Below are 15,465 nucleotides of genomic sequence, written 5' to 3'. Positions count from 1 at the left end.
CCCTCAAGAGGTAGTCTGGGAACATCCACCTGCCTTTTTATAACATACATGTCATATCAGTACAATAAAATATATATGGAATACAAGAGGTCTCACTGATTCTCTAAGTCAGGAGTGGGTATCCTCTGGCCCATGGGCCAAATCTGGTCCTCCAGGGTCCCCAGAGGCCCCCCCCCTTTCTTGGTCATTCCCCCCCCCCCCTGACAATCATTTGATGGTTTTCCAGCTTTTCGCACTATTTTTCCCCAGTCTAAAAGATTGAAATGCCTCTCCTTAGGCTTGGCTACTGGCAGTCAGAGTTTTAAACTGATATATGCTAGTAATGTTTGGTGTCTTGGCCCTACCCTCTTTGCCTTTGGCTCTGCTTATCACTGGAATGTGGCCCCTGAGAGCTTCTCTAAAATTGAATTCAGCCCTATTGCTGAAAGAGGTGCCCTACCCTTGTTCGAAGTAGTTATTGGCCAGGGAATCAGAAGCATATGCATCCCAAAGAGACTTAACATGAAAGTCTGGAACACCTCTTGCCTCTATTACAACTTTACTTATGAGTGAAACTGTGAGTGAAAAATCTTACCACACCTTGATTAAATTCGATTGAGCCACCTGGGAACTTGATAAGTGAAATGGGTTTGTGGGCTGAATTTCATCATCTACCAGTTGAGAATTAGCTCTTAGTTGAGCCATATAGCTGTGGCTGCCAGATGTAGGGATGGGTGAATCTGAGAAGCTCAATTTCTCCTTTTTCCTATGCTAAGTTTGCCCTATCCCAATTCCACATTGGATTGTGCTGTTTTTTTTGGAGGTGGGGTGTGTAGTCTGCATGAAAATTTGTCCACATTTTCATGCATGTTTTTTTTTAAATCTGCAATTTTTAATGCACTTTCCCCAAAGGTACACATTTCTGTGCAGAGTTCTGTAAATGTATGCACTTCCCCCATTGAATAAAATGTTTTTGTGTGCATTTATGCACATATTTTGAAATATAAGTATTTTTGTGCATGTTTTGTACAACAACTGCAATGCAAACTTTGGAAATGCACAGATATCAGCAGCACACTGCATTCCAGTTTGTGTTTAGGATGTGAATTTGGTAGGTTCACACTGAAATCTGAACTAAACAGGTTTCAATCCATAGCTAGATGAACAGCAGTGGACAGCAGGAATATTGGTTTTTCCAGCCTCTGGCCTTTCCTGCTTCACCTCTTATCCCATCTGCTGGTAGCTTGCTTAGAATATAAATACAGATACCTGACTCCTAAAGAGTGGTGTGCTTATTTCCCACCTAAAGGCCTAATCCTCTGTTTGTTACATAACACTTTGGTGCTTTTAAAGTAGCTTATGAGAGTCTCCATGTGGAGGCACATTATGCCCTCTGACATGCTGCCTTGGGCTGTGATCTGATTAGGTTTTCTGCACTTAAGAGAGCCAAATCTCTTTAGCAGTTGGATTGAGGGGACAAAGACCTATATGACTAGTAGAGCAGTTGTTTACTGCACGTTTAACTTAAGTCATTTGAAAGGACCGCCACCACTGGATTTCTTGAAGGAGTACCCACTGGATGAAAGGTACATTGCTTGCAGTTCTAAGGAGGTGGTAGTACTTTCAGTCAATTTGTGGCAAGGTGGATCAAGTTTGTCCATGTTATGTTTTGTCATTGTTAATTGGGGAGAGAGGTGTTGCATGTTAGTGAAGTTGGAGAGGGTTTTTTTTGTTTTACATGATGCTTTGTGATGTACCACTTTTATTCTACTCTACTCTACTCATTGGCTGATGATGATTTTTCAAAAAATGTTCTACAAATAGACATTTATCATCAAACACTTTTCTAAAGATTTTTTGTACCTCTGCAAACTTTGGGATTTCTCGAAGCCTGCAGACGCCTCCGTCCTATATGTGGTTGGTGCCATTGTGGGCTGCACAGACATCCACATTGGGAGAATGAATTTGCTGATAGTGTACAGGCTTTTCATGAAGGCTATTAATGGCTACTAGTTGCAATGGCTATACACTACCACCAGGATCAGAGACAGAATGCCTCTATATACCAGTTGCTGGGAGAACAGGGGGTGCTATTGCATTAATGCCCTGTTGCAGGCTTCCCATAGGCATCTGGTTGGCTTCTGTGCAAACAGAATGCTGAACTAGGTAGGCCTTTAGTCTGATCCAACATGGCTCTTCTTATGTCATTTTGGAAGGATATAGTAGCATGTGATTGGGTTTTCATAAGACCACTATATCATCTGGATAGTGGGAAGTGGCAGGTGAGTGACCATTGGGCAGCTGTACCACCTCAAAAATGGTTCTACAAAATGGCCTTTAACCCTGTTGCTTGGGCTCAAGTGTATCTTGCTCAGCTTCTTAGTCTGTGTCATTAAAAGAGTACTTTTTGCAAACCACTTTAGTCAGGCAGGAGTGGGAGAGAAGAATAAAACGATTTACTAGGGAGCGTCATGTAAAAGAAAAAAAGTAATATGAAAAGAAGGCCAACTTCAATTGTGGGAATTCTGTTTCCATCTCAAAAATAGTTGTGTGAATTGGCTCAAAGTTTATCCACTGTTTTGTTTCTTTGTAATGTCCACTGTGTACTTTCATGCACATGATTACTTCTGGGATACCTTGCATGAGGTTATCCCACATGCTGAGAGTGGCTTGCTGATTGAATACATTTTTTAGTGAGGGTGGAGGAGGAATAGTTGTGCAAAACAATGAGATGTTTGGGGACGAGTAGGAGGTAGAGAGAGCACAGTGTTTGAAGCTCTTAACCTAAAACACATGAACAGGCATAAGAGGAATTGGGGTGGGGGGGATAGGCAGATAGGACAGAGTAGAGGATGTTGATGCTGTAGTTCAGCCTTCCCCAGTGTGGTCCCTTCCAGTTGTGTTGGACCACAAATCCTATCATCCCCAGTCATCTGGAGATAATGGGGGTTGTAGTCCAATACATCTATAGGGTACCGAGTTGGGGAAAGCTGCTGTAGATGTTCCACAATCAAAGGCTTGTGCTGTAACAATGTCAACAGTGGATGAGTCCAGGCTGTAAATCGGTTTTGAGTGGCAACCTACTTTCAGAACTAGAAGTTAAGCCAGGTTGATTTTTTAGGAAATTAGATAGCGTAGATGAAGTGGTAATCTTATCACACACACTGCAGGAAATATTTAATTTTTCAATGGACATATGCCATTTTGTTTTTTAAATGAGTCGTTTCCAAGTTTTAATGGCCTTTTTAGCAAGTGTTTTGTTGAATCTGGAAAATAATAAATGGACATCAGAGTGATGTATAAGTAGTGAAGGTGTGGATATGTGCAGTTTTTTTTTAAAAAAACAACAACAAAATTTTGCAATGCCATTACAGGTGCAGCTGCTCACCTGCTCTACTTAATCGTTAGGCAAACAAACCCAACAGGTTCCTGTTTCAGATCACACTATGCATTCTAAGTGCTTCTCATTTTTAAAAATGTACCTAATGTTAGTGTTTTCTATGAAAATGTAGGGTTTTAACTTAATTTGCACTATTATTAGGTATTCCATGAGTAACTTGAAATATTGGAACCTGTTTTGCAAAGATAAAAAGTGCTGCCTGTCCTTTCTAGATGGCACATCCTCTGTTCATTTATGTAGGGTATTCACTGCTATTTGAAATTGGAATTGAAGTTGCAGATGAGATTGCAATTTCAAAGAAAATGATGTTAAGTTCTCACAGGCTGTTTAATTGTCTGCTGCATTTCTTTTCCCACTTGTGTTTGGGCCTTTACAGTTCTCACTATAGTGACAATTGTGGCTGGGATAACATCTAGCCTGTTGCAACTCTTGTTCTCACATGTTTCAAGGTTGTTAAATAGTTGCTTGGGGATCTTCTTGGGTTTATTTCCTTTAAAATTGTCTAACTATGTAACCACCTTCTGAATGCAAGAAAAGATGAATGGGATTGATTTACTCTTGCTCTCTTAAAGAGAAATGAATGATGTTAGGTTTCTCTCCTTGTCCCCAACCCAATTTATTTATTTTTAAGTAGCGAACGGACCTGGGTTCGCACAGGTTGGAATAGCCCTTGGTTTGATACAGCAAAGTCTTCAAACAAAGTTATGCAGGGATCAGATTTGAAAATATTTCCCCCACCTGTCTGAGTGAAGCCATGCTAGCTGCGCCTGTAGGCACAGTTCTTGTCACGATACATCCCTACAGCCACCTCAAGGGTCTGTCCACTTCATTCTCCTGAAGGGGGCTGCCCCACAGTAGGAGGGAAGGGGGCAAGCATATAACTCTGACTACTTCCCCTTCGTTTCAAACTGTGTCATTTGGGGCTATGTGGTGGTTTGGGAAGCTTACCACCTAGTGACTAAAGATGGTATTGCTGGCTTCACACTCACAGACACATTGAATTAAAATTAATGTGTTTTTAAAACCAAATAACCCTGAGGTACACACCCCTGGGGGCCCCTTAGTAAGCATGCCAAGTTTCAGGTCTTTAGGCTTCATGATCTTGGAGCTATGGTGTTGACAGACAGACAGAGAGACAGACATCCGCTTTTGTTATTATAGAAGATAACTCTTTATTATCACTCTTTATTATCACTCTTTATTATTATAGAAGATCACTCTCGCCCTTGCTCCAAGGATATTGGATACATGTGTACTGAGTATGATAATAGGTGAGCCAAAACTCCGAAAGTCTTGGTGAAATCCCAGGCAGCCTCAGGGTTTGGACTGTTCCCTATTTTTTTCCCCCTTCTAAGTAACATTTTATAATCCCAGTATTCAAGCTTTCAGATTATAAAAACCTTATGAAAGTCCTTTTAATGAGACAAAATTAAAGCAATTGGAACCTTTTTAAAATTAAATGGTACTTGAACTATAGATTGGCTCATGTGCGTGTTCATTAGTTGCATCCATCATGACTTGCATGTGTCAGTGGGCCGTGGCAGACAAAACTTTCCTCTTAATGCATGTGTCAATTCACACATTCATGTGCCAGTCATTGTGTAGAGAAATCAAGTGATGGAACATGCACGTGAGAACCAGACCTATGACTGAAGGACTTTAGTTCAGTGAATATGAAAGATAGTGTGATAGGGCTGTATCTGGCTCGATACAGCTGAGCTATGGGAAGGGCCATAACTCAGTAGAAAAGTACATACTTTGCATCCAGAAGGTTCCATCCCCAGCCTCTCCAGGTAGGGCTGGGAGAGACTCATGCCTGAAATCCTGGAGATCCTCTGGCAGCAGATGTAGACAATACTGAGCTAGGTGGGTTGACTTAGTATTGGACAGCTTCTTATGTTTCCTATATTCCTTTCTTGTTTTGCAAGTTATCAGTTCAGCAATGCAGTTAGCAGTGAGATACGAGCAAGAGCGATGTAGTAGTCATACCAGGGATAGGCAACTTAGTGCCTTCCAGATGCTTTGGACTACAATGCCCATAAGCTGTAGCCAGCATGGGCAGTGACTGGGGATTATTGGAGGTGTAGTCTAAAACATCTGGAGGGCACTAGGTTGCCTACCCCTGGATGATCTTGGGCTAGTCTCTTAATGTCTCTGCCTAACCTACCTCACTGTGGGGTTAAAAATGGCAGGAGAATGTATGCTGCCTTGAGCTTCTTGGAGGAAAGGCGGAATATAACTGTAACAAACAAACTTTCTGCAAGCTACTTCTAGAGAAGCTGTTGAGATTTCTGAAGGAGAACTGCAGGCTATAGCAGTTAGTGAAGAGTGGCCATAACATAGTTATTCCCATCTTTTTAGGGGGTGGGTGTTGCACCGTAAGGCTGCAGTGCTATGTGTGCTTGGGAGTAAGCCCTGTTAAACATAATGAATGTCTACTCAAGTGCATGATGTGTGCTTGTTCTTGTATGCTTTGTCTTAGAATCTGTATGAAACTATTTTATAATTAAACAAGTGGGACCTGCAACTAAATGTTGCAGTGTGAAGTGCTGCTGTTCAGGATACTCCATTCCATTCTCCCTCTCCCCCCAAAAGTCACTATTCCATGGCCATTGGGCTGTTTTGGTTTTAAAAACAAATTCATTTTGTTTCAAATTCATTTTGTTTCAGTTTAGGCAAATTTTTGCCTATCAGAGTTTACCTAGCAACTATCTAATTGTAACATTGCGAGGTTCTCAGTTTTTTCTCACCCCCAACTCAAACAGTTCCTTAAAAGTTTTCCCTGACCTCTGTCCTCTGACTTCTCCTCCAGCTCCAGCCTGGAGTCTCTAGATCGTTTTGGCTCAACTAACAGCTAAGCCTTTTGGGCCTAGTGTCACAGCTGACTTTCGGCTTCTCACCATGAAAGTGGCCTTCTTTGTCTCTATTACATTGGCACGTAGGTCGAGTGTATTATGTGCTCTCCGGAATGACCAAGTGTTCCTCACCTTTCATAAGGACAGGGTACTCCTATGTCCAGGCTGCTCCTTCCTCCCAAAGGCCATTTCACAATTTCATCTAACTCAGGATATTGTATTACCAATCTTCCTTCCTCAACCTACCTCCCCAATGGAGGAAAAGCTTTGTTCGTTAGATGTTTGAAGGGCACTCTTGTTCTACATCTCTAGGATGGCATCTTTTTGGAAATCCACCCATCTCTTTGTCTGCAGCTCTGGACCCAGCAAAGGTCACCCAGTGTCTTCACAATGCTTTGCCAAATGGGTGGCCTCAAAGCTTCGCCAAATGGGTGGCCTCAACCATGCTCCTAGCCTATCAGTTGACGCCCCCCCACACCTCCCTACAAGTACGGGGCCACTCCACCAGAGCCATTGCTTCCTCTGCCACTTTTCTCAGAGGTATCTTGCTTCCTCAAATCCTGCAACTCTGTAACGCAATCATCAACATTCATTTGGCACTACAGCCTCGATATTAGAGCTTGTGCTGACGCAGGTTTTTTCCTCAGAGCAGTTCTTTCTTCGATTCTGCTGTGACATCTCCCTCCTCCGGTAAGTCACTGCTTTTTAGTCTCAGCCATATGTGTAAGTCACAGAGACCACGAAGAAAGACAGGATGCTTACCTGTAACTATAGTTCTTCGAGTGGTCATCTGTGAACTCACACAACCCACTCTCCCCTTCGATGCCTTGCCTTTTTATTTTCCTCTGCAGCGGCAGACTCAGAATTGAGAGGCAAGCAGGTGCCATGTCCGGAATGTGCACAGAGGAGATGGGTGGGGTATCCACCCAAAGCTCTGTGTTCAGCTCTAGAATGTTCCAAATGACTGTTCTGTGCAGGCATGTAACCCATATGTCTGAGTTCGTAGATGACCACTTGAAGAACTACAGTTACAGGTAAGCAACCTATCCTTCTTTTAGCAGGGCTGGTAGATACAGTTAATACCTTTCATGCCAGCTCTTTGTTTGCTTCTGGTATTTCTCTCTTTTTCCCCTGTCTGAGTGGTGGGAAGTTCAGGGCTGCCTTTGCAGTGCCTACTTTTGGAGGAGAAAGGCTATGAAGATAAGGGTGAATTTGTGTGTGGGAGAATGTCATGGAGCTTGGGAAGAAGTGGCTGACAGTGCTGGTCCCACTTAAGGTCATGCACTTCACTTAGTCACTCAGCTCTTGATAAATGGCTGAATGTGCGAACTCGTTCCACTGACAAGATGGCGTTTGAGCTGACATCAGAGGATGTGAAAGTTTTGTATGTGGTGTTTGGTGCTACAGCCCCTAAGCTGCCACAAATCAAATGATGAATTGCATGTGTGAATTGGTTGTTAATAAATTAGCTCTCATTAACTGGGGGATGCCATCCTTAATAGGCAGTGCTTCAGGCTGAATGTGCAACTTAAACACTGCCCGTGGTGGTACTAACAGTTTATTCAACATATCCCAGCCATGTACCTTCTCTAGCTTCCTGCTAGCCAGTGTACTTTTAAGAGTGTCCCCCTAAAGCCTTAAGAAGGGAACTTGCAGCACACTCTGATCCATGTATTCACAAATTTCTTTGGGGACTTACTCCCTGGTTGTGGGAGTTTAGGATTGCAAGTTTGGTCTCTACACATGCAACGGAATAAGGTGGTAACATGCTGAGATGATAGTCTGAAGTGGTACACTCCATTCTAAGTGGAGGATCCCTGCAGATAGAAAATCTTTACACAGCAGTGAAGGGCTTGGCTAGAACCTTCTTCTCTGAAATTCTAGCTTTCTCTTCTCAATAAGTTTGTTTGTTTGTTTTTTTACATGGGGAAGCATTCAGAAGTGCTATTCACAGATAGTTAGAAGTGTTAAGAGTTCATTGTGGCCAAATTAAGGTGCCACAAAATTGCTGCTTCTTCTACTACCTCAGTATTCTACTACTTAATTTTGCTGTATGTGTACATCCAGCTTGAAGCCTCATTACCTGAAGTCATAGAATAGTAGGGTTGGAAGGGGCCTATAAGACCATCGAGTCCAACCCCCTGCTCAATGCAGGAATCCAAGTCAAAGCATTCCTGACAAGTAGCTGTCCAGCCTTGTCTTGAATGCCTCCAGTGTGGGAGAACCCACCACCTCCCTAAGTAATTGGTTTCATTGTCGTATTGCTCTAACAGTCTGGACATTTTTCCTGATGTTCAGCCGGAATCTGGCTTCCTGTCACTTGAGCCCATTATTCCGTGTCCTGCACTCTGGGATGATGGAGAAGAGATCCTGGCCTTCCTCTCTACCTTTCAAGAACTTGAAGAGCGCTATCATATCTCCCCTCAGTCTTCTCTTCTCAAGTCTAAACATGCCCAGTTCTTTCAGTCTCTCTTCATAGGGCTTTGTTTCCAGTCCCCTGATCATCTTTGTTGCCCTCCTCTGAACCCTCTCCAGTTTGTCTGCATCCTTCTTAAAAGTGTGGTGCCCAGAACTGGACACAGATGAGGCCTAACCAGTGCTGAGTAGAGGGGAAATAGTACTTCACATGATTTGGAAGCTATGCGTCTATTAATGCAGCTCAAAAGAGCATTTGCCTTTTTTGCAGCCACATCACATTGTTGGCTGATATTCAGCTTGTGATCAACAACAATTCCAAGATCCTTCTTGCTTCTAGTATTGTTGAGCCAAGTATCCCCCATCTTGTAACTGTGCATTTAGTTTTTTTTCCTAGGTGCAGAACTTAGCATTTATCCCTATTAAATGTCATTCTGTTTTCTGCCCAGCACTCCAGTCTATCCAGATCACTTTGAATTTTGTTTCTGTCTGCCAGGGTATTAGCTATCCCACCCAGTAACTAACATCTGTGTATTAACAAACCTAACTGTGTGTGTGTGTGTGTGTGGAGATGTGAAGGCCTGGGGGGAAAATCAGAAAAAATGGGAGTTTACCCAAATATATATATATATATATATGTTTCCCAGGGATGGGGGGGATTTTTTACAGGTTTTCATTTACAGTTTCTTTCAACTCTTCACATCTCTATATATTTTATTGTATTTTTATATTGTATTGTATGAAGGAAATATGCCACTTTATATTGTATGAGGGAAATAGGCCATTAATCTTTAATAGTTTAAGCTTCTCTCATGAAAGGCATAGACTTGTGCAGTGTCTGTGTATGTATGTAGCCATGCTCCTGTCTCCAAATAAATGAAAATGAAAACGGAAATGTGTTCTGTGGTAACACATTTATCACAGGGAGATGTGTGGAGAAACAAACTCCAGAAATGGCTTCAGAAATATTGTGTTGTCTTTTTTGATAGAGGGGTGCATGTGTGCAAGCCTCATAATTTTGTCATGGGCATGACTCCTGGAGGCATACCTGAACCAATAAATAGTAAGATTAAGTGCAGCCCTTCCTACCTTTTGAGTACCAAAAATAACTGTCTGTACCCTGGGGATGTTGGTATGGGCAAAATTTGGCTGCTGGTTTGGGCTGGTATTTCCTGTTTTGTGTCTTATCTGCCAATAAGAGATAAGCAGTCAGATAGAAACAGACAGAAACTCTGGATCCAAACTGCTTGGCCTGACACCAGCATAGTCCTGTCTTACCACCTTGAGCCTCCCATACAAGCCAGATATCCCTTGTGTTCCAAGCACGAGACAGTTGATGACAATTCTTGGAATGAGTGCCTGGCTGCGTGTTTGAAGTCATGGGTATGTTGACTAGATTTTATCTCTCCGTTCTCACCGAGTGTATGTGAGACAGAGAGAGAGCAAGAACTAAGGAGGAGGATTTGCTCTCCAATTAGCAGCATTCCTGAGGCGTGAGTGCGGCTGTAGCGTTGCGTTCGGTGCAGTCAGCTGCTGAACAATCCAACAATCCAAAGCTGTTCCAGTAAGGTCTCCTGTTCTGGGATCCTTTGAAAAAGGACACGGATGAACTGGTTGGTGTTTCTCTTGGCGGAAAGAAACCATTTGCCCTCTGTGTAGAGAGAAAATGGATAAATTTGGAAAGCATGGCAGAACTGGATTTGTTAGGACTCGGATTCCTAGACCGCAGATCGTATTGCAGCCAATCCAGTCATCTGGCCACTCAGGTGTTTGCAGGTACAGTTTCAATGTTTTGGGATCTCTCCTCTTGGGTGATTATGCTAGCATAGAAGACAGCATGGGGTAGAAGGAAGGTATTATAATCTACTGAAATTCAGGTAATGCAATCAAAGAGAAATTCCCAAACCGAAAGTCTATTGTAAGGTAGTAGTCAAATTATATATGCTCGTTCTGCCTACTTACCTGCTTGTAGTTTCAGTGTAAATCAGGCACATTTGGCTATTTTGAAAAGAGCTTGCTAATAGGCTGTTTCAGGAAGTGTAAAAGTGTTTTGGTACCAGACACTGCTGCATAAACTATTGATTAAATAAATCACTTGTTCAACAGTGTTTCAGGGTTTAGGAAAATAAAGGGAGGAAAATTACTTTTAATGAGTGGGAAAGTTTCTCAGTCAAAGCTTAGAAATACATAATACTAAACACATCTTTATTTAATGAGAACTAAATGCAGGAGTTAGGTATGAGTAGTGCTTTTATATATGCTATATATGGGCTGCAGTTCTAAGTGTGTTTATTTACACAGTGGTTCCAATCAAATCTGTGGCACAGCTTCCAGGAACTTGCATTAAGAGTTACTATGTTGTTGTGTTTTGTGTGCTGTCATCAGCGTTCGGTCAACTAGTATACATGAAATGTAAAACTTCTTACTTTTAGTTATAAGATAAGGTAGATGTGTCTTTTTTTTTAGTTAAACTATCATCAGATTTGGTAGTTAGTGCTTTATTTTGAAGGGCATTTATTGCCAGTATGTTACTCTTCTAGTTTTTACTTTATGCATAAGATTGCTAATTCTGAAAGGCTAGTCTTGCTTATGGGGAGCTGCTGCAAAACCATGGCAAGTAAAATCTCTTTAAAATCTCTTTTGTACATGTCAAGAGAAGGTGCTGTATACCTTAAAAATTATAATTTTGATAAATAAGATTGCAGGTAACTTGGCCTGCTTTGAGAAGGTTGTGGTAGTTTTTGTTTTTAAATATAGAAAATTTATCTTAATTGCAATATATTTGTGATTGCTCTTACCATTACTGCATCATATAGCTATAGGAGATTTCAGTTTCAAGAGACCTTGTTAACAAAGGCCCAGTAAACTTGAGTTCAGATATCCTGCTTACATTTAAACATACATCCAGTGCTAACCTGCATACAAGTAAGTTATGCAGTGCTTGCATAATGAATCCTCTGTTATATATTTGTAGTCATGATTAATTGAGCCTGTGACTAGGTGATGCTTGCAGAATGATATGCAAAAATTCCTGATAGTTTAACTACCTTTCTAAATGATCACTTGATCAATTAGTGTTGTAGTAATCACAACATGTATATTGGATTGCTATTAAGACGCCTAACCTTTTTGAACCCAGTAATCTTTGTGCCATCCTTTCCAAGAGCTGTTAACAGGACATAGTTATTGATCCAGATTCTCTTACCACATCTCCCTCCCCTGACCTTAGCAAATTCTGGTTTCTAGTGCCAGTGAGATACCTATTTTGTGGGCTTGGTGCCAACTCTTCTGCATTTCCTCTAAGCTCAGAAAGTGACTTAGTGACATTCCACAAGATGACCAAACTTCATGCAGAAACTATTCATGCATTTTGTCGACTGTTTGACGATTGTTGTGAGGCTAACCTGTCTTCAGCAGTTTAAAGATAAACCCTTTACCACCTGTGCCTTCTCTCTGTGTATGTGACCTTGAATTAAACCTCATTTGTTTGAAAGACGGCTCTTAATGATAGATGTAATTTTGAAGCATGGATTGTTTTTGTGTGCGAGACTGACCCTTCTCTATCTGGTAGCTAGAGGGGGCGGGGGGAGAGACTGCAATGAGCTTACGTATGTGTGCTTTTAATTTCCATTGCCCCTAAATCTTTTAAGCATGTAGCTTAAGTTGATCTTTGAGTGCTTCCTTCTTGGGTTCTATTCTGGTGGGGTTGGCAAATAGTTTATTTCTGTACTGTTTACATCATTCCTTGCTAATCACTGAGCCAGGAAGGTTTTCCAGTGTTCTTGGGGTCTATCCATTCTTCCTTTCTCTTTTAAAAAGACAGACTAAATCTTCATTGTTGCATGACTGGAAATTTGGTCACCCCTTAAGGGTGGGTTTACAATCAAAGTTCACTTAACTGTATTCAGTTATATGAGAGCCTGTGTATTGACAGAGTAGTGGAAAATACATTTTACTGCCTTTGGTCATGCACGCAGTACCATTTGCTTGGAATAGCATGTTAAATATCTATCAATATTATTACAAAAACTGGGATTCACAGGATATGCTACCTAAATCCTCCCTGGAAAAGCTGTGTTTAGCCTTCTGAATGTATGAAGTGTTGGGGAAAAGCAGACTTCCCTTGGAAAGAAATTCTAGAGGAATTTTTTTGGCGGTGGCGGGTGGGGGGGCATGAAGATTCCTCTTGAAAAGTTTTCCAGATTCTGATTTTCCATTCTTGCTCTTGGTTTGCCTCTATGGTGCTCTATCATTAACTTGGCAGCCTCTCTGGAAAATGCATTTCCCCTTCCCTCACACTGGCTCACTCCCACACTCATCATCACAGAAAGGCAGCCACAATTATTATTATTATTATTACTATTAATTTTTATTATATTTATTTATTTATACCCCACCTTTTCCCCAGTACTGGGACACAAGGCGGCTTACAAAAATTAAAACATATACAATTTAAACTTATGAAAATATACAAAAGTTTAAATATACATTAAACAACAATAAAATTAAAATTATATTAAAACATTACAACAGCATTTTAAAATAGCATTGTAGCAGCTTAGCGCCAGGTTCCAACTATGTCCCAAAGTCCTGCTAGAACAAGAATGTTATAGTCCACCTCTGGAAACACATGAAGGAGGGAGCCATCCTAGCCTCCCTGGGAAGGATGTTCCACGGCCATGGGGCAGCCACCGAGAAGGCCTTCTCCTGGTTTCCCACCAAATGTGCCAGTGACAGTGGTGGGACTGAGAGAAGGGCCTCCCCAGAGGATCTCAGGACACGAGCAGGTTCATAAGGGAGGATATGGTCTTTCAGATAACCTGGACCAGAGTCTGGACTGCATTGTATGTGTTATTTTTACATTGGCTGACCAGCATGACTTATGTGAGGGTTTTTTTTCCTTTCTCATGAAATTTTATTTTATTTTGAAATAAGGTTAACAAAATGAAGGCAACAAAAAGAACATACATAATAACTCAAAACCACTAAAGAAACAAAGGAATTCACTAATGATAAATCTTAGTCTATAACTGCTATGCTTATGGAACATCTACAATAAAACAACCTAAGTAGGAGCTCAGTATCTAATAAAAGTAAAAATACAAGTTCTACAACGTATAAAAAGAGCATGCGTAAGTGTATGTCATTTTGTGTGTTTGTGCCTATTAATCAGAAAAAATACAGGCAACTGTATTTTATTGGAACTTCATCAAAAGTTTGCAGTGCCTCAGCAGAGGAAACGAATGGAAACCATGGTACCATAATATCATTCTTCAAGTTAGGATTCCTTGCTCGTTGCACTTGCTGAGGAAGTTTATACGTACTCATATTCTCTCAACTTTTATTAATCCACTGCTCTCTAGTTGGTTGCGTTGGGGACTTCCAGTTACATGCTTAAGAAGGGGGGGATTATAGGAGCTGCAGGCCAATACATCTGGAGGCACCAGGTTGGGGAAGGCTGAGCTAGACCACCATGCTGCATATTAGAAGCTTGGAAACAGCATGGTCAATTGCCTGTTTTCCTTATTAGATGAGGCCAGTGGAGGCTGGTGGCTCTGTTTGTGGTGGGATCATGAATCCATTCTAGGTTTCAGTCCGAACCAGCCAGAACTCTGAAGGAACTATTCAACCCTATCCCCAAAATAGGTCCGCCACTTAGGTGCTATTTGGGGCTAGGGTCCAGCACCTTGGATAGCTCCTTCAGGCTGGTTCAGACTGAAACCCAGAATGGATTCACATCTCCACTGAAATCAGAGAAACCAGCCTCCACTGGATGAGGTGGGTGGTGGCCTTAGGATAGTGGCTCACCAAAATCCACTCGAGGAGTCCTAGTTGCAGTGGAGTGTGGACCTGCATATTTCAAGTTCCAAGTCCTATGTAGCTTGGGCCAGCAGTGTTTGGAAATGCACATAGTCCTGTTTCAGTACCCTTTTGATTTTGGGCTTGGTTCATTAACTTGGTAAGTGGGTGCTCTACAGTTCCTTGATCTATGTCAATTAGATGTTGAGAAACTGAATGCTTTTTGTGCTTGTAGAGGCAACAGCTACCCTAGTACATACAGGGGAATGCAGCTGGGAGTGGTGAGAACTGCCCTGTGGCATTATTACTCAGTCTTCCCATTTGTTGCCTAATTGTTATGTATCTTTACACTAACAATTTCCACTCATGTTAACAGTGAATTGGCATTAGTGGAACATTGCTGAGCTCTGCTTTTGGCATGCCTGTCTCTAGAAATGTTAGCCTAGGAAATACTCAAGTTGGCTGAACCAGTGATAGCACATAAGAGAGCCACTGTGGTGGACAGAGTGTCAGTGGTAGCAAAGCTTATTGGGTGGCCAGTTGCCAATTCTCAGACTTGCCCACCTCTCAGGGTTGTTGTGAGGATGAAATTATAGGTGAGGAGTGAGCCATGCATGCTGCCCTGAGGTCTCTGGTAGAAGGGTAGGATAACGTCATTAGGGAAGGAGGTACTGGCCTCTTACAACGTAAAACACATGCAAAACCCTCTTTAGTATTAAAACAATTTGTCTGCAGAAACTTGGAATAAAAAGAAACATAGGAAAGCTTAGCTAGACAGTGGTTTTGACTGTCTGTAGTTCTGTATTGATGCAACAAAACTTGCATGCAATGAACCTTGTGGTCCAAGTAATGGAAAATAGCGGGTTGCAGCATGTCTTGATGCTGTACCTTCTTTGCCCTCTGTAGTAAGATACCATGCGAGAGGCCCCTGAGAACTGCTGGTATATGTGGAGATGTGACAGGCCTGGTTACAGAGCAGGACATGGATTCTTCACCCTCACAATCCATTGTACTGCA

The 15,465-nt window shown here is 41.8% G+C and overlaps 1 protein-coding gene across 4 annotated transcripts in view; it reads left to right on the top strand.

Annotated features, from left to right (window-relative positions):
• The window catches only part of ARHGAP40 (Rho GTPase activating protein 40), a 90,350-nt gene that overhangs the window by 27,021 nt on the left and 47,864 nt on the right, over positions 1 to 15,465 (top strand). The window contains exon 1 of one of the 4 annotated variants that reach the window (XM_084848375.1): positions 10,068 to 10,425. The exons of 2 other annotated variants lie outside the window; for them this stretch is intronic. In XM_084848375.1, coding sequence (XP_084704501.1) covers positions 10,316 to 10,425 — 110 coding nt within the window. In that variant the 5' untranslated portion in view covers positions 10,068 to 10,315. Of the gene's footprint in view, positions 1 to 10,067; positions 10,426 to 15,465 lie in introns of those variants that run through there. One more of the 4 variants, XM_084848378.1, reaches the window with a different exon arrangement.

The sequence above is a fragment of the Heloderma suspectum genome, chromosome 4 (assembly GCF_057233095.1).
Source record: "Heloderma suspectum isolate Gila_16-S chromosome 4, 16-S_ref, whole genome shotgun sequence".
NCBI classification, from domain to species: Eukaryota; Metazoa; Chordata; class Lepidosauria; order Squamata; family Helodermatidae; genus Heloderma; species Heloderma suspectum.
This window is presented reverse-complemented; position numbering and strand designations above follow the sequence as displayed.